Here is a 26,584-nt window from a genome sequence, read left to right as displayed (position 1 = left end):
GCCGTAAATCCGGGTGTGCTGACAGTTCATGTCTCACATGTCCGGCCTGCAGACCCGGAGCAGGCAGGCATGGTCCCCGGAGATCTGGCCTCCACCCTGGGAACCAGCAGGGACCAGGCACGGCCAGCACAGTGCGGAGGGATGGATGCGTGGACAGCTAGATGATAACGGACACGTGGACAGGTGATAGCAGTCAGCAGCTCTGTCCCCCAGGGCTGGGGAGGATGCCGCAGCCAGGACAGGACGTGAACCAGCCAGAACTGTGGAGAGCTCGTCACGGAGGGCTGGACAGAGCAAGGGACAGATGACTGCAGGAGAAACACGTGCTGTGGCCCAGACCAGGCCCCGTGTGCAAGAAAGGACTTGGAACCAGTCTTGGATGTACGTGCCAGACATCAAGCCATGTGATTCTAGAAGGAAACGTGGCAGAAAGCACCACTGGTTTGAATCAGGCAAGGCTTTCTTAGGTCCAACACTAAGGGGTTGGGTGGGGGTGGGGTGACTACAGCAGTGACCGCAGGGGACATGAGACGGAGTTGAGGCTGGTGGGACAGTCCTGCGTCAGCCTCGTGGGGGGCACACGCATATGCCGAAGCCCAGAGAACTGCACGGCCCGGATCGTGAACTTCACGGAGGGTAAACAAAACAGAAGTCAGCGTGTGGGGAAGGGGACCAACAGGCGGCGCAGCCCCACTGGGAGAGAGGGAGACCGCGGAGCCACGTCACGTCGGAAAACAGTATCTGTCTGGACGCCCCAGGCTGAGGAGTAAAGGACTGTGCACGGGGTCCCCCGGGCTGGCAGAGGTTCCCTACAGGGTGTGCAGTCGGCAGCGGTGAAGCTGTTCCGCGTTCCACGGGGGCTGAGCACGGTGGGAGCCAAAGAAAGGGGCCACAGACAGTCGAGGGGGGCTGGAGCTGGACTTGTTAGCCTGGGACTGGACGTATCAGTTATGAACTCCCAGTTTTATAGCAGATGAGGAATAGATGGTGGATAGACGGGTCAATAGAGAGACAGACAGACGATGGACGGACAGACGGACAGACGGATGGACGGATGGATGATGGACGGACGGACAGATGGATGGACGGATGGATGGATGGTTGGACGGACGGATGGACGGATGGACGGACGGATGATGGACAGACGGACGGATGGGTGATGGATGGCTACATGACGGACAGACCGATGGACAGGTGAATAGATGGATGGACGGATGGACGGACGGATAACAAATGGATGCATGAATGGATGATGGACAGACGGACGGATGGACGGATGGATGATGGACAGATGCAGGGTAGACGGCAGATGGACGCAGAAATATGCATAGGCGTGTGCGTGTTCATGAGTCCGTCCATGCTCCTCCCCTAGGTCAGCCTAGAGATAATGCCGCAGGGCCAGGGGCATCTCCAGCACCAGCGAAGTCAGGTCCTAAGCGCCATCCTGCAAAGGAGGAAGGCGCTCCTTGGGGCAGGGACACGACAAGCCCAGCCTGGGGGGGCAGAAATTAGGAATGTGCTCACTCAACAGACGGGGTGTGTCAAGGGGGACACAGGAGTCACACGAACACATGCCCCATGGCTCAGGCCCGGAAGGTAACCAGTGACGGTGTTGGGTTGTAGCCCGCAGAATAAAGCAAGTGTGCCCAAGTCCGTACCGGCGAGAATAACCAGACAGAGAAACGAACGATAGGACAGGGTCGGGTTTTCTTCAGAGAATGGAAGAACACAGCAGCGACGGGGCCCAGGACACCGTGAGGGCCCTGGGGCCACCACGGCCGCACAAAGGCTGCTGACGGGTGCCAAGCTCAGTGCCCAAAAGCCTGTGGAGAAACAGGACATCTGTGGCCTCCGGGGCCTCTCCCCATGTGGTCACTGGCTGGGACACCACGGTGGCAGAGCCCGGCAGGTGCTGCCGTCACCCGGAGATCAAGCGTAGCGCCCCCCCCGCCCCCCGTGCTACAATGTACGGACGTGCTTGCTCTCGGCCGCGGCCGTGGGGCTGCCCCCGCCTGTCAGAGGAAGAGCTGGCCCCAGGGTCCCGCGCACGGCCTGGCAGGCGGTCGGAGGCCCTGTCCCCGCTGCTGCGACAGGCCAGACCGGGGCCCCGTCTCAGACATTGGTCCCTACCTTGGTGATTGTTCGAGAATGCTCCCCCTGAACCCCGGGCAGCTGGGCAGAGGGGAGGCGTGCTTCCCTCCAGGCCTGCACACCGGTAAGGGTTTCTGACACCCACGAGGGGGCAGCCCTGCGGTGTGTCTGCTGCTGCCGCTGCACCCTGCCAGCCCCGAGGGAAGGGCGCCCCAGAGTGTGCTCCCTGGGAGCCCCATCCAGGCCCTGAGGCCACCGAGGGCCAGCCTGAAGGCCCTGTTCCCCGGGGCAGCTGCATCTGCCCAGCACCTGCTCCCAGAGTCTCTGCTGTCCTGGTTCTAGGTCCCCCCGCAGGAAGGTCCTGCTCACAGCTCTGGGGCATCCACAGCGCTGCGTGGGGCCACCATGGCCGACATGCGGTCAAGAACAAGTGGACGGTTCGGCCTCCAGCAACACCTCACTCAGGAGACTCTGCTGGAAACAGAGGCCTCAGCCCTGGAGCGCCCCTCCTGGGCCCAACCCTCCTGTGGCCTCCTAGCCTGGGGGGCAGGGTGGGGGACAGGCAGGGAGAGGAGTCAGGGGCCAGGAGGCCAAACTCCTGACTGTGCCTGAAGGGGAGGGGCCTGGGGGCCACAGCTCAGGAGAAGGGGACGTCCCTTTCCTGGAGTTTCGGGGGCTCGGGGTGGGCAGGGCTGGCCAGCAGACCCCACAGGGGCTGGAGCTCATTGGGACAGTTCTTCCCTGCTGGGAGGTGAGGTCACCCAGGAAGCTCAGGGACGCTCAGAGGCCTGGGGGAGATGTCCTGGATCTGGGCAAGGAGCCCACGGAGGTTCAGCCCTTGAGGGCCCCTAAGGAGCCCACGGAGGGGCGCCCCCGATCAGGGAGCAGATTCTGGTCCAGGGGGGTGGTGAGAAGTGGGTCTGGACAGTCACCCAGGGCTCCTGCTGCAGGGCAGGTCCCAGCAGACTGACAAGGACCCCAAACAGTGGAGAGGGACAATGGGTCTCTGAGGCCAGGGCGCTCACCTGCTCCCCACCTGGACGTCGGGCCCCTTGTCATGTCCGCAGGACTCCAGGTGCGAGGTCGCCCTCGCGTGGGCGTGGCCCTCGGGCCCCTTCAGCTCCTCTGCAGCTCACGGCCTCCAGGTGGTCGTGGGGGGCAGTGCGCCAGGTGCCGGGGCCCACAGGGCCTGGGGCTCTGCCTTCCAGGAAAACCAGGCCCCTCTCCAGTGGGCTGGGGCGCTCGCTCGTCCCACCTCGCACCGTCATGCTCCTGGTCAGCCCCACCATGTTCCTCCATGCGGCTCAGGGCGGGCTGGAAGCCGGTGGCGGCACGGTGTGTGCAGGAGTCACACCAGCTCCTGAGCCAACAGCGTCTTCAAACCAGGCAGGGGCGTGCCGGCCAGCAGGTGCGCAGGACCCAGCAAGCGGGTCTTCACAGGCCACCTGCGGGACCAGGGGAAGCTGTCCTCGGAACGTGCCCTGTGACCCACCTGGGCTTCCCTGGATGGAGGTCACCGCCGTGGCCACAGGCTTCCCTGGGTCCTCTCTGGGCTGCCTGTGCTCTTCCTGAAGGCTTCGTCCAAGCTTTGTGAGCGACTGAGGAGCGGGGTTGGGGTGGGGGTGGTGTCGGCTTGTGGGCGGCCCTGCACAGAAGCAGCTCTCAGCACCTGCTCAGCAGGGAACGTGTGCATCCTTGTCACCAGGATCAGGAGGCTGTGTCCCGAGGGGGGACCCAGGGTCCAACAGCCAGGATCAGGCCGCTCCCAGAGGATGCCCAGTCAAGAAACAAGTTCTGAGTCTGGCTCAGCAGAGTGGACGGTGCCCACTCAGAGGTGCTCAAAGCCCCCCTTTCTCCCTCTTCCTCAACGGGACGGGGTCCCCAGAGACCAGATCCTCTTGGGGCTTCAGGAATGGGACGCAGCATCTTGTTTTGCTGCCCAGGCACCTGCTGGCCTCTCGTCCCACTGGAGGAAAGGGGTCTGGCTCCTCTGGGGGCTGGAAGACACAAGATGCCGGACACACGTCGGGAAGGGTTCTCTGGAGAGGACAGGGCTGGAGGGACGGGGTACGGGTGGGCTCGGAGAACAGGAGAGTACGCTGCTGCCCCTCAGGGAACCCCTCAGACATCCTTGGAAGGGCAGGCCATGGGCTGGGCGGGACGGTGAGGCCAGCGCTGCTGGTCCTCTCCTCTTACGTTGGAAGGAAGCAGGGGTCAGGACTAGCATGTGGCCCTGGTCTAAAGCCACAGTAATGACACGGCGACCGGGCGGCTGGTCTCACGTCTGTGAATGAGACCTGCGCGTCGCGGAAGCCTGGGCATTTCTGGGGGCTCTTCAGAGTCAGCCCAGCTTGTCCTCAGCACCAGCGGAAAAGGACAAGAAAGGCAAGAGGACTGTGCTCTCCGGCACTGCCTCCGCCGAGGCCACAGAAGCAGGGAAGCCGAGTGTGCGCACGCCTCTGCCATGGGCTCGGTGCCTCGTGAAGGGTCCTCCACACTCCTGCCCCCTCGAGAGAGGCAGGTGCCCCCGACCGACCCCGAATCCTGGCCCTGGATTTGGAACAGCCTTCTGGACACATCTGGGGCTTCCAATAGCACTTGGGCAGCTGGAGTGTGGGGGCCCCACGGGCCCCTGGGGGGTGGACGGGACCGTCGCCGGTGGCACCAGCTGATGAGATACTCACCGTGTTGGGGCCAGGCGCGCTATGACCACAGAATGAAAGCTAAGGAGAAAAATAAGAACAAAAATAGAAACTGAAAAGGGGCGGGGGTGGGAGGCAGAGACATGGAGGGAGAAAGAGAGAAAAAGAGTTTGTGGAGCTCTGGCGAGAAAGGCCGCGATCACAGACAGAACGAGACGCACCTCCGCCAGGCCCGGGAGCGGCCCTGGTGCGTGGGTCCCGGTGCGTGAGGACTGTGCGCCCCGCGCCCCGCACACGCGCCCCCACCAGCCGCCTGTGCTGCCTCCTCTGCGGAGCTGCTGGTCAGGACCCTTGCTGGCGGAACACGAGGACGGCGTCTTGTGGGAAGACATTCCGAGGGCCGGGCAAACCCAGCACCCAGACAAGACGTCGTCCCCATCCCATGGTAAGCAGTAGAGCCAGCAGCATGAAGAGATGCCACCCAGAAGCCTCACCCGGGGTTTGGGGACGGGGGACCGCCAACTCAGGTGCGGGAGGAGCTCCGACAGCGGCACAGACACGTTACAGGAATTCACACCTGGTGTCTAAAATCCAAGTGGATCATGCGCACAAACGTTCTCAGGTTAAGATGCAAAGGGAAACAGGTTTATGTGCGGGGAGAGACCCTGAGCACGTTGCCCTGCCCCTCCGGGCCTGGTGGAGGCTTCCCCACGCATCGGCGTCCACAGGGCCACCAATCCTATTTGCAGGAACACCTCCCTGTTTCCCAGCCTGCGCAAGTCTGGGGACTGCTCACGGCACTCACGGGCACTCACGGGCACCACGAGGTTACACAGTCACCGTGACGACCGCCAGGCAGACGACAGTAAAGGGCCCAGGGAAGGGGCAGGTGTTGTCCCTGGGCAGCAGGGGTGGATGGGGTGTGCTGGGCGGCCTCTGGAAGGGGCCACTCTCCCCCGTGGGCACGGGGCCTCTGCGGTCTCCTCCTTGGGCCGCGCGGCTAACGGAGCGCCCGTGCAAGCAGTGGCCTCCTGCTCTTTCTAGAAGAGCCAAGGTAGGGCAGTCGCTCCATGGGCCACTTTGCTCAGTGCCCAGTGCGGAGCCAGTCATTCGGTGAGACGCACTCTAAGCAACCATCAGTGTGACCACGGAGATAGGAAAGCAACCCTAAGTCACAGTGAAAGAACGGCCCTAAACGAAGCCAACCCCATGGAAAGAGGCAGGGTTCCCTCCAGGCACACTCCAGGCACCTCGATTTGGGGAGGGTGGAATTGGACTGAGCAGACAGAGCGCCCACGACACCACGCCTGACAGGGCTGGGGGTCCGGGAAAAGAGCCAGCTGGTCTGTCCCAGGCCCCCAACTCCCTGCACGCCAGCCCCTGCGTGTCCTAAACCCCAAAGCAGGTGCATTAAGGGCCAGAAACCAGAGACCAGTGTTGGACAGACAACCTGCTTTCAAGAAGAGAAGCCAGCATTTCAGGAACTTGACTTTTAGACCAATTGCTTGATGAATGTGGGGGAATCCCACAGGTCGGCACGACCTCCAGCCCTAAAAGGACCCTAGGTCGCGGGCCCCAGTTCCCACTGCTGCAGCTGGGGAAACTGAGTCTGGGAGAGATGCAGCCCCTGCAAGGCAGCTCGGCTTCCTGCTCACCATCACCCCAAGGCTGGGAGCATGCGAACCGGCACCCCTCCCCGCGCACAAAATAGGCCCCGAACCCACATGCATGGTACCTTTTCCTCCAGCTCCTTTATTTGCCGCTTCTGACCTTCTATTCTTTCTTCTAACTCTTTAATTCTCTGCAGTGGTAAAGGAGGAAAGCCTTCACTCATCAGAGTATTTGGGAAATCCAGGCGTTTGTCCGTTTACATGGCGGACGAGCCGCAGCGCCGCGGCCAGCCCGCACCGTCCACTGTCCGAGACCCCACACCACCGGCAGCCGTGGCGGAGCAGGGCAGCGGCGTGGCTCACCTCGGTTTCCCTGACGGACATAGCTTCCCGCAGTCAGCTGCTCTGCTCCTCCACCCCCACAACTTCAGATGAGAAACCATATGCCGGACACCCCAGAAATCGATTCACACCCTTCCCAGATGTCACCGGCAGCACGAGCCACCACAGTCAGGAAGCCATCCCAGGAGGGACCCCCTTGCGAAGGTGACGCCCCTAGTATTTCCGTTGGTAGACCAGGCTCCCAAGATGCACATTCATGCGTCCTCACTGGACCCTGGAAGCAGCCTGTCTGATGGTAAGGACGGGCCCCCAGGTGCGGTCCCCACACTGACCACCTGAATCTCGCGGCGAGTGTTCTGGCAGGAGGCTGATGCTCTGGTCAGACGCTACCCTAACATTCACCGTAACGCCGGGGTCACTATCTTATGTGACTTTGCAAATGGGGCCACGTATCTGGAGTGCTCTGAACACGGAACACATCTGCCGAGTGTTCCCCGGGGGAGCAGAGGCTGTCCGGTGCGCCAGGGTCCCTCACTTGCTGGTAGAGGGGACCAGGTGGATTAGCCTGAAGTCCTCAAGTGCCCAAGGTCAAAAGAAGGTCACGGTCAGCTCCCGCCCACAATGCGGTTCCCAGACCACGCTTTAGTCATGCCCTTAGTGTCAAAGGAGGAGGCACTTTAGAAACCTCGCAGCCAGAGGTCCCAAGAGAGGGGACATGCCAGCCAGAGGCTGGTCTGCCAGGGCGGGCACAGTGGCTCAAGGGCCTGTCCTGGGAGGGCGTGGCCACTGGAGCCGGGGGCTGCCCCGGGGGCGTGGCCTTGGGACTCCGCCCACGGAGCTCCCAGCCCCTCCCGGGCCCCGCCCCCGGGCCCCGCCCCGGCCCCGCCCCCGCGCACCTGCTGGGCCAGCTGCAGCAGCTCCATGCGCTCCCGCAGGATCTGGGCATCGCGCTCCCGCAGCTCGCTCATCACCTGCCGCTTCCACTGCTCCACCGCCGCCTTGAGCTTCTCACGCTCCTCCTCCGACAGGATCTCGGCCACCTTGGCCCCGGCCTCCTGCTGCAGGGCGTCGTACAGCATGGCTTCCAACTCCAGGATGTGCTGGGGTGGGAGGGCGCACGTCAGTCTGGCTGGCTGGCCAAAGGGAGCCCCGTGATTCCTGGGGGTGACTCCTGGGGGTGACTCCTGGGGGTGTCAGCGCCTCCACACCCCCCCACAGCGGGGGCTGTTTCCGCCTCGGCCGGCTTACACGACCTGCGGAGTGGACACCCAGCCCAGGAGTCGTTACCACGAGCGCATTCACTTCTACACGGGCTTTGACGTGTGCAAGGAAACTTTGGAGGTAGAGCCTTAGCTCACACTGATATCTGGAAAGCGGGTAAGCAGATATTCGAAACCAGAGTAGGGGGACGGCCCCAAGGGGCCCGGAGGAATGGCAGCAGAGGGAAGGCGTCTCCCCCTGCTCACGGCCTTCCTCAAACCCGGGGTTTACGAGCCCCACAGAAGGAAGAACGGCAGTGCTCACAGGGGTCTGTCGGATGTAAGGACAGACGTGCGGGAGGGCCTTGACTTCTAGCCTCTCCCCAGGGGAGGCCGGCCACTCTGCGGTCCTCCATGTCACATATGGTGGGTCAGTCATGTCCCCAAGAAGGTATGTTCAGGTCCTGACCCCTGGATCTCATGAATGTGGCCTCAATATTTAGAACTAGGGTGTCTGCTGCTGTCTTCACACCAGGGCGGAATCATGCTGGATGGGGAGCGGCATCCAATGATCCCATGGCTCGTGTCCTTACAAGGAGAGGGGACTTGGACGTGGTCACAAAAGACATGGGGGAGAAGCCACGTGGAGAGACGAAGGCTGGGGCACACCTGGAGCCCCCGGGAGCCGGAGGAGGCATGAAAGACCCTCCCCTGCGGCCTCAGAGGGAGCGCGTCCTGCCACACTGCATTTGAGACCAGCCTCTGGGCTCTGGGAGCGTGGCCCTTCCTCTTGGCTGCTCCTCACTGCCTTGGACGCGGTCTCATCTTCGCTGGCCGCAGGGCCCTGTGTGCCCAAGTTACCACCTCCACTCTCCGAATGCCGAGAACTTGTACCGCGGGCCTGGGGTGCCCTGCGCAGCCTGGGAGAGGACCCCAGCCCTGCAGAGCTGTCCAGTGCCCACCCCTTCCCCGAGGCAACTGTTCTTATCAGCCCCAGGTCGGGAGACAAGTGGGCTTGGACAATGTGCATGGGGTCCTGGGGACAGCTGGGGTCCAGACCCTGCAGGGGGCTCTGGAGTCCAGGCCTCACCCTGCCCCTGAGGGCTCAGATGCAGAGAGGCCGTCATGCCCCATGCTGCTGGTCCCCGAACATGTGCTTCCCCACAGCGAGGGGCCACAGTGCCCACTGCAGGCCTCCGGGCCGGACCCTGGGGCTCCCAGGCCGGGGCTGAAGCAGAGGCTGATGAGGGAGGCCGAGCAGGGGCCGCGGGTGCCTGGGCCGGAGAGCGGCCGCTAGGGGGCCCCGGGGACAAGGAGAGAACTGCACGGGGCGTGGGCCTCACCCCCTGCCCTCTCAAAAAGAAACCACCATGAACCAGTGCAGAAGGACCCGTGTGCTGCAGCTCAGCGGACTAAATGCTCACCTTGGTATAAATTCCTAGGGGTTTACCAGTCGGATCCAGAACACTTCTAAAGCCTTTTCCCCTGGAGATTTTCCTGAACAATCTTTGGAAAAACCAAATTCCTACACTACAGAAACGCGACCTCTCATCAAAAATGTAACTTCTTCAGAAGTGAAGGGTGTTTTCTTCAGGCAAAATCATTATGAAAAGTGCTTTCAGGTTTCGTGGGCATTTCAGGGAATGAAAAAAACCCTTGCGGCCTCACATTTTATTGGTCTTGACAGCTGCAAAGTAAACTGTCTGCAGCGGCCCCCACCAGCTCACAGCCCAGGCCAGCCCCTCTGGACAGCAGAAGAGCTCAGCGGCTGGGAGATGCTCGGGCATTTACAAGCAAATATCGTGCCGGTGGGGGTGCCGAGCGCGGGCACCCCACAGGCTGCGCACAAAGCTGGAAATGAGAGAGGGACAGCGGCCTTCCCCCCAGCAGAGCGCCACCCGAGGGCCAGCACTCCCTGAGCGTGGCCCCTTGTGTGGGGACCTTCACTTCCCGTTCACAACCTCTGCCACAGCCTGTGTCCTCAGAGCAGGGAGGAGGTGAAGTCCGGGCAGGTGTCCGCAGCCCTGCAGCCCCCCGAGGGCACCCCACTCTCTGGGGTGCACATGCGTGTGTGGGTGTGTGTGCACGTGTGTCTGTGTGTGCGCATGTGAGACATACAGCCCACTCTGATGCCCCCCACACTGGCCCGTCTTTCCGGCACCGATGCACATATTCCTGAGCTGGGCCCTGAGGAACGCCCAGGGCCCAGGGCTGAGCTGTCCCTCTGTGCCTGTGTCTGGGTCTCAGGACTGGAGCACAGTGGGCAGCGGTGGGGACGGGCGTCCGGCTGCTCCCTGGTATCCTTCCCACCCAGCACCACGGACTGGAAGCAGGGAAATGGCCCGTATTTCTGGGAAGGTCCATCAGTGCCCGTTCGGCTCTCTGAGGCCACTGCCCTCCACCACCTTCTCTGTGGCCGTGCCTGCAGGTGTCCCGCAGGTGTCCTGCTGTCACTGGCTGGTGAGTGGGCTGCCAGCACCAGCACCGGCACCCGCATGGGATGGATGGGGCTAATGGAGACATCACACCGTCAGCTTCCCGGCTGGGTAGGACTTGCTGGTGACCCACGCGCTCTCCACACAGTGACCTCACTCTGCTAACACTCCAGAAGGCGGGCACTCGTACCTCTACTTACCACAGGGGATGTCCTTGGCCTCTGGCGTCCCTCTCCCCGCACAGTCTATTCCAGACCCTTCACCTCACAAGGGCCCCTGGAAGCTTCCCCTGAGTTGGTGCCAGACGTGCCCTGACCTCAAGGACTGGCCGTCTAGAGGGACACAAGGTGGGCCGGGAAGCACGTCTGGGAGGCCGCACGCACGCGGGGTGTAACTGACCGCTGGGAAGAAGTGTGGGTGTCCCTCCTCCAGGAAGCCCCCCGTGATGCCCCTTGGCCAGACTAATCAGAGCAGCAAGGATGTGGTGCCAGGTCTCAGTTCACCCTCTTGAAACAAGGCAGCCTGAAGCGCTAATGGGACTTCTCATTGTCAAACCTGTGTCAGTGAGGACTGCGTCCCAGGGCACAGGTGTGTCCCCGAGGACTCCCAGATCTCCGAGCTCACCCCCAGTCGGGACGAGTGTATCAGCGAGTGTTTCCCACGGGCCAGGCAGGCGTGAGGACAGGCACAAGGTACGCTCCTCGGAGTGGCAGGGACACACACAGGAGGCCCCAGAGAACGCGTTTTACGAACAGTCAACCGTGTTCGATTAATTTACAAACACGGTATGTGTCCATGAATCCTATTTCTCGACTCGCTTTAAAGATCCCTGTGAGCTCCACATCCACGGGGCGAAGTGTTTGCTGCCGGAGCAGTCAGGCCTCCCTGGGCCTCAGCAACCAGGGAGGAGCGCAGAGGCGGACACCACGGCGGTCCCCCGGACCCAGGCCCCGAGAGACGGCAGCCAGCGGGAGCACTTCCCCCGCTCCTGCCCGGACTCTGCAGCCCGCGCCCCCCGCAGCGGCGGGCGCGCCTCCCTCACCTTGTGAGCCTGGTCCAAGCTCTGCTTCCTGTAGTCCAGCTCCTCGTCCAGGTAGCCCTTCTGTTTGCTGAACAGCTCCTGAAACACAAGGGGGCCTGCGTCTTAGCCCCGGGCACCCACCTGCTGTCGCCGTGCTGCACACACGAGGCAAGACGCCCACCGACCTTCTCACTCTCTAGGTCAACCATCTTCTGGTGCAGGGCCGACTCCGTCTCCTCAATCTGCTGGAGCCACTGGACACAAACCGGAAGAGCAGGAGATGGTGACCTTGCGGGTGGCCACGCAGGCACCAAAGCCATCCCACCGTCCCCAGGTGCCACAGACAGCCTGGGAGTGGGGGCTGGGTTGGTGTGGCGAGCTCCAGGTGCCCAGCCTCCAGACACCCCCACGTGCTGTCCAGGAGGTCTGTCCCTCACTCCCCAGGGAGAGAAGGGGTGTGAGCAGGGGTTCGGTGGGGACTGGGGACAGAGCGCTCAGCCAGCAGAGGTCTTCCCTCAATCCCATGCCCTGCACCCCTGCTTGCCGGGACTCCCTCCCCCCTTCCCGCTGGGGGCCCAGGACTAGTTGCTGACAGCAGGCCTCCCAGGCAGGCTCTGGCTGGGGGGGTCGGCGGCCAGGAACCAGCTGCAGGTAAGGAGCCCAGGTCGGCTAAGCAGCCCCCGGGGAGGGTTCTGGTGGGGTGAACAGAAAGCCAGTGGTATACAGACCCACTCCACTGCCTGACCTTTAGAGGGAGAAACTGAAGCAGAGTGCGCCTTGAGACAAAGTCTGACTGAACTGTTACCCGCAGAGAGGGTGGTGGGTCTGACCCCTGCATGTGCGCGACCTCCCAAGGCCAACAGGATTCCTTGACTCCCCACCGCCCGCCCACAGCCCAGGAGTGCCTCCTCCAGGGACTGCTCCCTCACCCAGCTGCCCCGGCCCTGTCCCAAGAGCGGCCACACAGGTGCTATTACCTTTTCAGCCAAGGTCAGGACAGTCCTAGCTTGTATGACGACCACTTGCTCCTCATTGGTCAGATTCTGCACCAAAGCAGACACAGGGACAGTCGGCGGGGCGGAGGGGGCTTGCCGAGGCAGTAGGCTGAAATACTGAGGGCAGGGGGCCCTGGTGGGGTGCATGGGGTACTGGTGAGGGGTGTGTGGGGGTACCTGGCAGGGGGTGCTCTGGGGTGCCCGGCAGGGAGGGTGCGTGGGGGGGGGCATGAAGTGAACCTGATGGAGAGGCACAGGGGTTGGGGCCACAGGTTAGGTCACTCGGAGTGAAATGGCCTCCTGGGGTCCTGAAGGCTCTTTACTCTCTACCCTGTTGACCCTGACTTGACTCTGATGCGCTCTCTCTGTTCTGCCCCCACCTGTCACCCCAGGACTGGTGACCAAGACCTGTAGGTGGCCCGCTGAAGGCGAGGGCGTGCAGGGCAGGGGCGATGTACACACACCCACTGTCCCTGGTCCACACATTGGTTGAAAGCCGGTTCTCCACATATGCAGGCTGTGTTAATGGCTAAAACCTGCTTAGGAGTGTGCAGTGATGGCTCCATCCCTGGGGTCTCTGTCTCTTCCCTGCATGGTGTGTTCACATGGGGCCCACCTGGGTGGTCTCTGGCTGAGTCTGGCCTTGGGACCAATGGGCATCCTTGGAGGCTACAAGTCCTTCACTCCCGCAGACCCTGACCGCCACCTGCGTCAGTAGCTGGGTGGCAGCCAGGCTGTCCCCGCCGCAGGGCCCAACTTGGGGTGGGGGGGGGAGCATGGGAATCAGAGACCAGAGGAGGCAGAGTCTGCTGGATCACAGAGCTGGGGACACCCTAGGGCCCCGAACCTGTCTGCTCAGAAAGCCCTCCATCTGGGCTGTGAACTTTGGCCCTCAAGGGCAGGGGTCGCTCACTGTCCCCTAGCCCTGTAGCAGTCAGCCAAGGCAGGGACAGTGACCAAACGCTGTAGGCACAGAGACAAGCTCTGCCTTTGGGGCACAGTGCACCCACACTCAGCCCAGAGCTGGGCTGGCCAGGCCCTCCTCACACTGCCTGCTTCTGGGGGAGCCGTCAGGGGCCAGTGCGCTCCCTCCCGGACGCAGACAGGGACCAGGGAGGGCTGAGCAAGTGGCCTCAGGGAGAACCTACTAGAACAGGGCTGCACTTGGCTCGGGGGCTCACCATTGGGTGAGCAGCCCGGCCAGGAGGTGATGATGTCCCGAGGCCCCGGCCTGGGCAGATGCCGCCTGCTCTGCCTTTCCCCGGGGACCCATCCCTCTGCAGCCCAGGTACAGCTGCGGGGAGGGGTGCTCTGCCAGGGAGGATGGGCCCCGCCAGCCTCTGCTCACCTCCAAGGGCCCTGCCTCCTGAGCACACGAGGTCTGGGGTGGCGGCACCCCCGCAGCCAGTTTGGAGGCTGCGGGCTGTGCATGGCAGTCACAGCACCGGCTGCGAGGGCAGCAGGGCACGGGGTCTCTGTGCTGCTGCCTCAGGAGCTCGGCCGCTGCAAGCTCCAGGAATGAACTTCCGGGCTCGGGCTCCACGGGGCACAGACCCCAGGCATGGGGTGCTTGCGAAGCACACTCATATGCCCCCTGTGACCACCGAAGAGATAGGGACACCCTCCAGGCCCATCAGTAGGAAGTGCCAAGCTGTCCCCAGGGTCCCCTGAGCGTAAAACCTGAAGGTATGTCCTCCAGTCCCCGAGAGCCTCTGTCTCCGTGCTCTGAGGCCCCTTGATGGCTCCACCAGAGCCCATTGGAGCTCTTGAGTAGGGAGGGGCCCTGGGGAAGGGGAAGGGCCCTGAACTGAACTGGACAGAGCGAGGCTCTTCCCACATCTGCTCTAGGACCCTGGGCAGGTGTCCTCTTGGGCCTCAGTTTCTCCAGCTGTGAATCAAAAGGTTAACCAGTATGGTCCCTGCGACGGGGCCTGAGAACTCCGGGCAGGACCCCGCCCCGTCCTGGCTATTGGCTGATGCCTCTACAGCCTACAGCCCAGAGGGAGCAGGGGGTCTGGGGGAGGGGCAGATAGCACCCTCGGAGCCCTGCCCACCCTCCGGAAAGTGTGGGCCAGGAGGGAAGTGCCCCTGTCAACACAGGGCCCTGCACATGTCGCAGCGGCTGGGAAGAACCAGTCCCAAGACGACGTGCGAGCCCCTGGGCTGTGGTACGAGTGAGCGAGTGAGGCTGCGTGTGTGCATGTGTGGCTTCTCTTCTCTTCCTCCTCTGCTTCACCAAGTACACGGATTCGACTCAGTGCCTGGCTGTCTTAGAAGCAGTGAGCAGGATGGGGAGCCCCAGGTCTTAGGACTAGCTGTAGCCTCTGCTTGTTAGTACACCTTGGAGAAAAAGAAGTTCTGGGTGGTGCAGTGGGGCTGCTTCTAGCACAGCTGAGCTGCTCATGGGGCAAAGCCTCAACAAGTACAAGATGACGGACAAAGGACAGACGGAAGGCGGGTGGGAAGGTGGGGGGGGGCAGAGTGTGGGTGGGGGTGACGGAGGGACGGACGGACGAACGGAGGGACGGACGGACGGATGGACGGATGGGAGATGGACGGAGGGACGGACGGACGGATGGAGGGACGGACGGACGGAGGGACGGACGGACGGATGACGTTGGAGGGTAAAGGGGAGGGAGGAAGGGCGGAGGCAGGGGAGCAGCACAGTCACACAGTCATCAGCGTTCTTTGAGACTTTGCTGAAGAAATTGCAACGGTGTCCTAAATGAGATTTGCAGATCATTTATGGTCTCTGCCCTTCCCCCAAAACCAAGGACGTGGGAACCGCTAAGAGCCTGGGATATCTCAGGCACTGGAAGGACCCCCGCCCCCACCCCCGCCCCCACCCCCAGCAAGGTGTGGAAAGGCTTAGAGACCGACCAACATTCCAGAAACTGAGAACATATGGGCAGGAGCATGACGGCCGGCGGACCCGGGTGTGCGCAGCAGACGGCTCCCCATCCTGGCCGAGCAGAGGCCCTGAGCCCCATGCTTCTGGGGGAGTCACCACCCGGCCGGGTGCAGGACCATGAGAGTGGGGCAGGATTCCTCCCAGATGCCAGGGGCTGCCCCAAGCCGTTGTGGCCTCGGGGAGGGTGCAGGCAGGCGGGGCGGCGGGACTCCCGGGGGTCCCTGGATGCTGGGGGCTGCCGGGGCGGGGCCTGGCGCGGGGAGGCGCGCACAAGTCAGGGGAGCGACAGGAGAGCGACGTACACTTACGGCGTTGTCCCCCAGGACGTCCAGCTGCTTCATCAGCTCCGAGACCAGGATGTCCTGGAGGCAGAGAGGGCCACCAGGGGGTGAGCGCGGGGGGCTGGGAGCGGAGGGGCTTGTGGGGCGGGGGGTGGGGCTGTGGCACACGGTGCAGGGGTGGGAGGGGGCGGGCTTTACCGTCACGCCTTCAGCTTCGCAGTAGGCTTGGAGGGGGCTCTTGCCCTCTGCGAAGGGGGTGTGGTGGAAGTTGATGGCTGGGGACTTCCGCTCCCTCTCCTAGGACAGAGAGCAGGCGGCGGGGCTGGGGGCCGGGCTGGGGGCCACCCAGGGACAGGGCGGAGGTGCCGAGGCCAGCGAATGTGGGGGGGCATTTGGGAAACAAGCCCAGGGACAGAGAGGGCCCCTGTGCAGACACTGGCGGCAGCGGGGCCCCCAGCCTGGCAGGCCCGGCTCCTCCATCCCCACCCCTGCTGCTGACCTGCGGGTCCGCCGTGAATCCTTGGGCTGTCAGGAGGCTCAGGGGGTCATGTCCTCCTCCGCGGGCTGACCGGAGCAACTGGTTGGTTGCTCGGAGGACAGTGGCTGGCAGGGCTGCCCCCGACCCAAGGCCACACGCAGGAGCCCCGGAGGCCAAGGGGTGGTCATGTGTGCACACACACGCACACACACCCTCCCGCCACAAGGTTCATGACCTCCTCATCCCCGGGGGTCCTGAAGGTGGCTGGGACTGAGGAGGCAGCCCCAGAGTCACGAGGGCAGCCAGCAGGGCAGATGCCAGCCCCGGTCACGGCCTCACCAGTGGACCATACCCCCCAGCTGCCCTCTGGCTTCAGAGACACCCTCCCGGCCAGGAGTGGCAGTGGAAGGTGACGGCGGCTCCACGGCCGTCCTCATACGTGTGGCTGGATGCTTCCCTGAGGGAGCCGGGCCCCCGCTTCCTCCTCGGCGGGAGGCCAAGGTCACAGAGGAGCACAGGGGCCCAGGACAGCCAGAAGGACACCTGGTCACTGCGTGGCCCCCAGCTGCCCTCACTTGGCCGCTGAGATGAGCAAGGAGCGAGCGTCCACTAGCTGCCACCATGGTCGGGGGTGGCCCACAGGGGCGCAGCCCAACGGGTCTGGAAGCTGACACTCCCGTCTCGCTCATTCTGGGGGGTCTTCCGTGGCCCTTGTTCAGAGAGGCGCCTCCTTTTCGCCCACCCCCTTGGGGTTGTGAGCGAGGGCCCAGGTCAGGAAGGCTGAGCGCCTCCCTCCGACACAGCGGCTCTGCCCCATGCACCCAGTGCCCACGCCCACGGCGCACCTCAAGTTCCAGGATCCGGAACTCCAGTAGCTCGTTTTGGTCCCTCGCATCCTGAACCTCGTGCTTTAACCGACCCTCTTCTATTTCCATTTGTTTAATCTGTAAAATAAAAGGTGGATGAGACACTGAGGTCACGCGAGGGCCCCTCCCGCTTCCTGACAGCTTCCGGCCATCCGTGGGGACAGCCGAGCCTCCCGGGCGCCCAGGGCCCTCGCTCCAGCCGGAGTTGGCTCATCAGGGCAGGCGGGCACAGGGAGCAGTACAGGGGCGAGGAGCCGTAGATGGCCTTGGGATGGCCCTGAGCCCAGTCCAGGCGTCTGAGCAGAGACAGGGGAAGAGAAGGGCCCACCGAGGGGGCACCGCTGAGGTGTCCCGGGCACATGGCCTTGTGAGGACAGGGAAGGGCACACCACAAGGGCGTCCACTGGGCCAGATGGCTTGGCCCATGCCCCCCTGAACTGAATTTGGGGAGCTGAATGCCCTGCTGGGATGCTCAGGGGTACTGGACATGGGTCAGGGCCCGGCATCCGTCCAGGTGCCGTTGGGGGCAGGTTCCCTCCACGGCATGCGGGCTCACGCACAGCCAAGGCCGCAGGCAGCGCCGACCGGAATGTGACCCCGTGCACGTGGTAGCCAGAGAAAGGCACAGGTTTAAAGTGTGCACGGAGCACTACAAGTGTGCACAGTGTTTGCACATGCACATGAGTACCTATGTGTGCACAGAAGCGCTTAAGTGTGCATGTGAGCAGCATGCGTGCACACGAATGTGAGATGCGTGTGAGGGTCATGCGTGTACATGGACATGTGTGCAGAGACATGTGCGGTCACGCGTGCACACAAGCATTTATGTATTTTGTGCACATGGAAGCATTTATGGACGTGGTATACGTACAGGGGAGCATTCAAGTGTGCATGTGTTTGTGCACCCACGAGTGTGCCTGTGAACATTACACAAGTGTGCATGTGTGCATGAGAGCACCACAGACACAGCTGCCGTAATTTAGGAACCTGTGGACTGTCCACAGGAAGCACGTGGGCATTATGCACGATCCAGACCTAACAGCCCCCAGTTGGACTGGGCTGTGGCTCAGGGCTTGGCTGGGAGCTGCCGGTCTGCACGGAGCACAGACACGGTGGCACCCCTCGGGCCTGTGAGGACATGCAGGCCTGGCTCTTCTCTAGAAGGGCTGTGGCTGACCGTGCTTGGCTCAGGACGAGGCCCGTGGCTGGTGGGGAAGGACAGTGCGCGGCAGGACGGCGGCCCCGGCGGCCTTTCTGCCTCTGAACCAGAGCCTGGCTCCCACCTTGGTCTGACCGTCCAGTGCCAGCAGCTCTGGGGCGCCACCCACCGGGGACCATCCCAAGCTGTGCAGGTGTCCTCTGAGAAGCACCCCCCCCCCCCCGGGTCGGGCTGAATGAGGGGGTTGTGTGCAGAACGGGCATCTCACCGGCCCAGAGAAGGGCAAGTGAGGCAGCTCTGGGCAAGAGTCCAGGCTGCTAGCAGGAGCAGACCAGTGGGCCCCGTGTTTTCTGGCCCATCACGTAAAATCCTCCAGCCCACAGAGCCCCAGCTAGGGGTGGGGTGCAGGGCCGACGCGTTTTAGGGACTCCTGTTAACCGGAAGCCAGGAGAGCCCACGGCCAGGGCCACGGCCTGGAGAGCTCAGGTAAGGCCAGACACACAGCAGCGGGTGGGCCGTCTCTGTGGCCCCTCCGAGGACCTCTCTCCGGAAGAGAGTTCCCGGGAGCACAGGGTGTGGGGGCTGCTTTCTCGGGACGCGGAGCGCACCTTCTCCACAAGTTCTTGGTTCCTTCGGTACAGGGCCTGCTTCTCTTCAACCCACTTCATGTCCTTGAGAATGGAATTAAATTGGAGAAATTAATGCCGCAGAATCAGCGCAAAGCCCACATTTAAACCACGGTTCAGCAAAGCGGAGGAGGCAACCCCAGCTTCTGCAGCGGGCTTCTGGCCACCGCTCCTGTGGCTCCTGTCGTGCCGCGAACGAAAGCCTGCGATCTCCCCAGGAGGGGCCCGGACAAGAGCAGACGGAGGCAGCCCTGCTTCCGTGGGACACCGCAGCGCCACACGGCCAGCCCTCCCAGCCCACACCCACCCACGCCAGGCACCAGGGGCACGTGGAGCCATGTGGGTGTCCGGGGTCCGAGGACCTTGACACAGAACCAGCAGGAGCCTGGGACCCTCAGGGCATGTCCCGTCTGTTCGTGCTCAGATGCACGGACGGAGGCCGGCTTCTGTGCTCTGGTGAGAGACGTGTGTAGACGCCCTGCCCCACGCCTGAGGCAGCCACAAGGTCAGGTCAGCTGGGATGCTTCCACAAGCAGCCTCTTCGGCGAGGGGTCAGGAGGAAGGCCCGCTGCCCCACACGCGCCCCTTCTTTCCAGGTTCTTCAGCAAAGTCATCTGGGAAGTCGGAGGGCTGGCGGCCACTGAAAGGCGGCCACACTGTCTTCCTGCTTGTGCCCCGGCTACCCTGCCACTGCTGTCCTGCACGGACGGCCGCCGTGGGGCTCAGGCACCAACCTCATGAGGTCCAGGCAGGGTCCGTGAAGTCTGTGCTCAGCCCCGCCTCTGAGCACGGTTCCTGCAGCCCGAGCGCACGGGGCCCCGGGGCAAGCCAGCCTGCGTGGTTTGGGTAAACAGCTTACAGGTGCCCAGCGCGGAATCTGGGGCTGTGCGCGCTCAGGGGGGTGTGGGCAGCACGACCCCATGTTGCTCGGGTCATCCTCCCGTCCCTCTCGCCGTCTACCCAGTAGTGAACGCACCGAGGGCCACCGTGGGCTGCGCCGGCCTGCTGGTGCCCCAGGTGCTTTCCCACGCAGACCCTCCCATGCAGACCCTCCCACGCAGACCCTCCCACGCAGACCCTCCCGGCCCAACGCGGCCGTCCTCCAGCTTCCTCCTGGGTCCACCAGGGGCTGCGCCGTCCAGCGGGACAGAGGCTTGTGGTGGCAGGCAACAGACACCTTCCCCCAGGATTTGAAGAGCCCAGAGGTGGCGATGGGCGTACGGGTGAGGGAGTGACCGGCGGTCTCCGGGGGCAGCCCCGGCCCTGAGCTGGGGGAGAGACGGGGCCGACGCAGGCCCCTCGTCAAGGCGCGCTGGGCCTTTCCTTTGATCTGTGCTCCTTCCAGGGTCTGCATTTCCTAGTGGGGTGCCTGTCTGCGTGTGCAGCTCCCCCGTACACCTGTGGACCGCCCGTGTCCCTCGGGCGCCCTCCGTGTTGGTGGGCGCCCGGCCCCGCTCGAGCCTCACCTGCCCCTGCTTGGCCAGGGCCTGCTCCAGGTCTTCGATCCGAGCCTGGGCTCTCTGCACCTCTGCTTGCAGCTGCTCACGGGTCTGTAAGATGGGAGCAGGGACACGTCAAACTTCCTCTCGCAGCCAGGACGCCCCGCAGGGCTGGAGGCTTCCAGCGGGCTCTCCCCTCGCTAAGGGAGAGGGAGCGGTCCACGCATCTGCAGGGAAGGCTCTGGGTGGAGGGAAGCGCCAGGAGGCTTGCGGCGAGCGGACTCTCTCGGGTTATGGGGACGCCCTACAGACTCATTCTGAGGGACTGTCAGGGACATCTCTGTAGGCAGGATGAAAGGGCTGAGGAGGGCCGTGGAGGCCTGTGGGGCACCGGCCACTGGGCTGCATCCTGGGCTCTGGCCCACCGGAAGGACACACACACAGCTCAGCGCTTGGCCCATTCCCTCCTGCACGGGTGCCCTCTGCCGGTGCCGCGTGCACCTGACTCCCTCCTCCCCCGCCTCCCGCAGAAGCCCACCCTCCACTGCCCAGGGGCAGGCAAGGCCCCAGACTGTCCAGGCCACCACTCCCCCCGGACTTAATTTGCTCTCATGAGGTCTGGGCCACAGGGCCCTTCATTCCAGTGGGCGCTCCTGTTCCCTGGAAACACCTCTGGGCGGATGAGAGCATCTGGGCCAGCTGGGCACTGGTCAGGGGTCCCTCGAGCGGAGGAGGGCTGAGTATCCCCTGGCCTGGCCCTGGGTTCCCCTTCGGAGACGTTAGCGGACCCTGGTTCTCCTTCCCCTCCTCTGGCCTCCCTATTAGGGCCATCGTGACACAAGGAAAGTTGGAGGGAGATCTGTTTGCTCACAGGGAGTAGGTCCAGTGACTCCAGGCAGCGAGGAGACGGAAGGGGACCCCACTGACACTGTGCCCTGCTTCCAAGAGTCCACGCCCAGCCAGCCAGCTGGAGTCTCAGAACCAGCTGACTGGCGCCGTGCCCTGTGTGGCTGGGGTCAGAGATGGCCCCCCGGTTCCAGGGCAGCTGGGCAGGAGAGACCTTCCGTGTACAGAGTGCAGCCGACCTCCTTACGCAGGGCATCCCCTCAGAGCCCTGGCACGGCAGGCTACATGTCAGGGAGCGTGGGGTGGGGGTTCAGGGGAAGACAGGTCACAGCCCCCTGCCACGGCCTCCCCTGGTGGCCAGCGAGGGCACCTGTCAGCCCCGTGTTCCTGCCTTCGGTGGACGGGCATGAGCGCCTGGCCCAGGGCTCAGGGAAGCAGGGGCAGGAGGGGGACACGTACCTGCTCCCAGCAGGGCCTGGCTGGGGAGGCCCAGGGGCAAGGTGAGCATAGCAGCCGAGCTCAGGTGGACGGGGCGAGTGAAGGACCGCAGCAGATTTCAGGAACCGAGCAGAAACGCTGGCCCTTCCCCACCTCTGAGCCTCCGCTCTGGGAGAGCCCCCCAAGAGCGCCGTGGGCAGGTTCACAAGGAAGCAGACCTCCCCTTGCCTGCCATGGTCCGCAGACGGGACACACGTGGCTCTCCGGGGACCATCACTCACACCTATGTCGGGGACCGCTCCGGGGGGAGGCCCCACCCACCGCCGGGCCGACCCAGTGCTGCCGCGCAAACACGGGTTCCCAGTCGCCTCGGGAGCTCCAACAGGCCCAGCAAGAGCCGAGGGAGAGAGGAATCAGCCCGGAAGGTGAAGCGCCACAGGGGTCCCTGCCACGGCGGGGGGGTCAAGCGGGGAGGAGCCCAGCGGGAGCCGGAACGTGGTGGAGTAGAAGTCAGTTAGACCTTAACTTCTCGCTCTGCGTCCAGCGTCCCTCCGACCTGCTCCTGCAGCAAGGCGTAGGCCCGCTGCAGGGCCTGGTACTCCATGGTCAGCTGCCGGAACCGCAGCTCCGTCTCCTCCTTGGCCACGCCCTGCGCAGGGGCACAGAGACGCAGCGTTGCCGGGGGCCCGGGGAGGTGAGCCCGGAGCCCCCCGGGGGAAAGGCCCAGCTGGCTACACTGAGGCCAGGGTGAGCCTCAGGGGCCAGCAGGCAGGCCAGGGGCTCGGCGGGGACCCCACCTGGCCCCCCAGACGTGTCCGGTGAGACCTGGCCCTGGGGATGCACCTCCTCCCCACCCCCACCTTCCTGCGCGGATTCCCAGATGCCTCCTCTGGCTACAAGGGCACCTGCTGCCCCAGGGAGACGCAGGAGATCGCTGCTGCCTTTAAGGGTCCCCGGGGCCCCGCAGCTGTTGCTCTGAGAACAAGGCCTAGGTCTGCTGTGGAGGCTGGCCGTGTCTGAGAGGACCAGGCCCAGGAGCCCTCACCCGGCCGCAGCTCCCCTGTGCTCCTTATCCCCAAGGCTGCTGGCAGTAGCTGTACGATGATGTCTGAGGTGTCTAAGCGGGTCCACGGCCATGGGGTCACCTGCCCTGATCTGCCCGGGGAGGCACTACCTGGGGTCTTAATGTCCCCTGGGGCCTCTCAGGGCCACTCCTTGTCCTTCAGCCACCGGGGCCAGGCCACTGAGAACAAACCAAGCTTCTTCCCACACGCCGGGCTCAGCTGGCTGCGTGCACCTGAGGGCCGTTCCTTCTGGAAGAAGGACTGGCGGGCAGGACAGACTGGCTGTGTGTCTATTCAAGACGACACTATTCTGCACTATCTGTTCTGTGTACCTCTAGGCTTGGCCCTTGGCCTTGGTGCCAGCCTCCCCATACTGGGTGCTCCAGAGCCCGGGGCAGCCCTCCGAGGGGCAGGGGGCCGTCTGTCCCCACGTGTGGAAGGGCAGGAGCCCAGCGGCGAGCTGAAACCCGGCCGGGGCCCGCGAAGCGATGGTAGCAGCGGGAGGCACTTCTCACCACGCAGAATCACAGGCCGCGGGGGCAGGGGGCACAGCCTGGGAGGGCCATGGAGCCCACCGCCCCAGGGGACAGGCCCCACAGCAAAACCCCAGTATCCAGACCCCCAACCCTGACCGCCCTGGCCTCCAGACCCCGCTCCATCCTGTCCAGAACCCCCCATGGGAGGCTACCTCCTCCAGGTCATCGTCGGGCGTACAGGGGGTCTGGTCCGTCCTGTCCGTCTGGTAGGAGATGGAGGAGCCGTCGGACTCCAGGGAAGCCTCTTCATCATACCCAAAGAAGGTCTCCACCACAACCGGCTTCTGGCCCAAAGGAACTGGGTTAGTCCAGACACGGACCCGTGTCCCCTCCTCACCCCATGTCCACCATCCACTCTCTTTATCCAAGTCCCTCCTGCTGTGTCCCTGACACTTTCCTGAACTCCTGGCCCGACAGTCACAGGAGCCTCCTGGGTCCTTCTTGTGCCAAAATCCCACCAGACCCCTTCACGGTCCAGCTCATGATAGTCACCCCTCGCCACGTGGCCAACGGTCCACACCTTTGTCAACCAACATCCCGTCCTGGGCTGCTGAGCCCATCTGGGTGGCTCCTGGCCTGTACCTCTAGGTACCTTGCCCGGCCCCTCCCCAGTCCTGCCTCCTGGAAGGTGGAGAGGGCGGGTGGGCCTCCTCCCACTGGCTCCCAGGCCCCCAGGAAATCTCTACAATCTACAAATCTGCGACAATCCTGAGGAGAGAGGGCCCCCAACACTCTGGGGGCCAAATGGGCCGGCGTCCGGGCCTGAGGAGTTCTCTCCCAGGCTGCGCGTGGAACACCCTTGAGCGTTCAAAAGCCCAAGAAAACACACTCATGTTGCATAAAGCAGAGCACAAGTTAATGTTCTCTGGGAATACCTCCAGAATCTCCTTTAATAAAAAAACACACATTTATGGAAAAGCATTGGGCTTCAGACTCTCTAGGGGTGCAGGTCTGCCTGGGAGGGGGCCCCATGGGAGCCGCAGACAGGGCACTGCAGCCTGCAGTGGTGACAGGGGACCACGCGGTGGCGGTGGCGAGACAGGCCTGGGTGCCCCGCGGCCACCTGGGGATTCTAACTCCCAGGCCTGCAGGGGAAGGCCAGAGTCGGGGCGAACCCCTCCCTCCTGTGGTCATGAATCATGGGCTATCTGGGAAATTTAAAAGCAACAATGAAGGATTTTTAAATTTAGAATTATAAACAAGAGTATTGATTTGAGGTTCGTGTTGATTATGGTACAGTAACAATTTTTAGAAATAGTAAATATTTCCTGTTCACCTCCAGAGAGAAACTCCCTAGTTTTAAGCGGCTTTAAAAACACACATTCTGTGCACACACGGGTCAGCATCGTCTCCTTTACCTTGGGGAGTTTGGCCATTTTCTTTCTTTGCTTCCGATATCTCAAAAGCTTATCGCGCTCCTGCAGAAACCAGCGGAAAAGGTTTTCTGAGGGGTGACCAACTCCCTCCGCGTTCCCGCGTGGTCACTGGAATGGACCGGGAGGGCAGTTTCTAGGTGGGCTGCTGTCTGCGTGGCCACAGAGCTGGAGCGGCAGACGGCGTCGGGCTCCCGCTTGGCCCACGTGGGGGGCCGTGACCACACCCTGCTCAGTGCTCCAGCCTCCTTCACGGTGTGTGGCCGGGGGGCGGGCTCTGAGCAGAACACACACAAAAAACAGGAACCCACAAGGGCCCGAGCCCAGCCCTGCTCTGCGCTCACTGAGGAGATGTCTGGGGAAATGCACCCCCCACACGGTGGAGACAGACCCTGCAGACACGGGAGGAGACCAAACACCCGTGTCTCCCCAGGGAGCTGAACTGCGTTTCCATGACCCTGACCATGTGCCGGCCACGCTTGGACTGCTGGATCCCAGCAGCAGGGAGGCAACCCGTGGTGGGACTGAGCACCCTAGGGACGCCAGCCGTCCCTGAAGAATGGGCAAAGCTGGGTGCTGGCTCCTGTGGGCCTCCCCGATGGTCACATGGGGCATCTATCTGACCCTAACAAATGGGCAAAGCCTTTGGGTAGGTAGCCTGTGTTGGCACAGCTGCCCTGTCTGGACTAGAAGGAGCCACCAGCAGGAGGGGTTCCAGGGACAAGTGTGCTGGGACACTGGGGTGAATGTGGGAGTTACTTACTAGCACACTCTTCACGTAGCCGGCGGTCTCAAGTGTCTGCAGAGAGGAGAGCTTGTTACAGAGCTGGGCGCACAGACCTGCTCCCCAGGGACCCAGAGCCTGGTGGCTGCCCCAAACTCCACTGCCTGGAGAGGGAGCATCTGACCTGACTCTCATGGTCCCCCCTCCCTCCCTAAGCTGACCTCCCAAGGGCACCGAGAACCTACAGGAGCACCTGGGGGCCCTCGGCCTTTCAGAAACGGCGATAACCTACGACTGCAACCGACCAGGGTTTCCTCCTTTTCCTGAATGCCTCCTCCCCGCAGATCCTCTACACAGGGGGACGCACAGCCACTGTGCGGCTGAACGAGACAAGAGGGCAGCTCTCAGGCACGGTCAGGGAAGGCTGAGCTGGCGAGACCCCCCCTGCAGCCCACACTGGGCTGTGGGACCTCCGTGACTTTGGAGACAACTTCAGTCATCAAAATGAAACAGGCCTTGGGGCCCGGCCAGCTCAGTCTGCAGAGCATGTGACTCGATCTCAGGGTCTTGAGTTCAAGCCCCACATGGGGCATAGAACTTACTAAAAACGACAACAAGACAAGCCGGGCCAGCACTTCTGGGCCATAAGCCACACCGGCAGGAGAGATGCTGCTGTCCCTTCTGCGGCACCCAGAGGTCACAGAAGGACCCAGGCGACTTGCTCTGAAATGATCCAAGGGGACAGCAACAAGAAGCAGAAGGCCCCAAGCAGAGCGACTACAGGAAGGTTTGGTGCAGGACTATTTGCAAAGCCGTGCCCTACAGGGACAGGGCAGTGTCGAGGGCTGGGTGGGCCCGGAAGAGCCTGTCCACGTCCTAACGCCCAGCACCTGGGCCTGGACCTTATCTGGAATAGGATCTCTGCAGACGTGATTGAATCAGGGATCTGGAGGGGAGACCATCCCGGATTAGGGCACATGTCCTCAGGAGAGAAGGGGAGGGACACAAAGCAGCCTTGCGGAGTCAGGCCGAGATCCGGGAGGCCCCAAGCTTCCCTGCAGCGAAGGATGGACCCTGGCCTGGCGCTGGCGCAGGGGGCGTGGCCCTGCTGCCCCTGGACCGGATTCTGGCCTCCAGACTGAGAAAAGGTTGCGCTGCTCAGTCCCAGGGTCCCAGGAGCTAACACTGCGGCATCACTGCCCTTGAACCCCGGGGTCCGAAGCAGGGAGGAGACGACGCAGCTTTAGAGGTCCACTCGGGCATGGCCGCCGTGCAGCCCCAGGGAGGGGCGGGGGGACAGGCCTGCTGGGCTCTCCATCCCACGGACGGGGCAGGAGGGCAAGGAGCCCAGGTAGGTGAGAGGAGGGGTGGGGCCCGAGGGAGATGGGGGTGGGGCCGAGGGAGGAGAGGGGAGGGGCTGAGAGAGACGGGGGCGGGGACTAGGGGCGGCAGGGGCGGGTCCGGGGGAGGGGCTGTGAGAGAGAGACCGGGGGGGCGGGGCCGAGGGA

At 63.4% G+C, this 26,584-nt stretch overlaps 1 protein-coding gene across 8 annotated transcripts in view; it reads right to left on the bottom strand.

Moving 5' to 3' along the window:
* The window catches only part of JAKMIP3 (Janus kinase and microtubule interacting protein 3), a 111,070-nt gene that overhangs the window by 9,059 nt on the left and 75,427 nt on the right, over positions 1–26,584 (bottom strand). For 7 of the 8 annotated variants that reach the window (XM_082721548.1, XM_082721545.1, XM_082721544.1 and 4 more), the window contains 16 exons: positions 25,116–25,151; positions 24,338–24,397; positions 23,132–23,263; positions 21,900–22,028; positions 20,123–20,206; positions 18,639–18,701; positions 16,851–16,949; positions 15,726–15,824; positions 15,549–15,608; positions 12,318–12,383; positions 11,526–11,594; positions 11,362–11,439; positions 7,582–7,785; positions 6,469–6,534; positions 4,776–4,814; positions 3,117–4,088 (listed from right to left, as the gene is read on the bottom strand). In XM_082721548.1, the coding sequence (XP_082577674.1) occupies positions 3,930–4,088; positions 4,776–4,814; positions 6,469–6,534; positions 7,582–7,785; positions 11,362–11,439; positions 11,526–11,594; positions 12,318–12,383; positions 15,549–15,608; positions 15,726–15,824; positions 16,851–16,949; positions 18,639–18,701; positions 20,123–20,206; positions 21,900–22,028; positions 23,132–23,263; positions 24,338–24,397; positions 25,116–25,151 (1,443 nt within the window). In that variant the 3' untranslated portion in view covers positions 3,117–3,929. The remainder of the gene's footprint in view (positions 1–3,116; positions 4,089–4,775; positions 4,815–6,468; positions 6,535–7,581; positions 7,786–11,361; positions 11,440–11,525; positions 11,595–12,317; positions 12,384–15,548; positions 15,609–15,725; positions 15,825–16,850; positions 16,950–18,638; positions 18,702–20,122; positions 20,207–21,899; positions 22,029–23,131; positions 23,264–24,337; positions 24,398–25,115; positions 25,152–26,584) is intronic. The other variant, XM_082721542.1, reaches the window with a different exon arrangement.

Source organism: Mustela nivalis, assembly GCF_964662115.1.
Source record: "Mustela nivalis genome assembly, chromosome: 2".
NCBI classification, from domain to species: domain Eukaryota; kingdom Metazoa; phylum Chordata; class Mammalia; order Carnivora; family Mustelidae; genus Mustela; species Mustela nivalis.
This window is presented reverse-complemented; position numbering and strand designations above follow the sequence as displayed.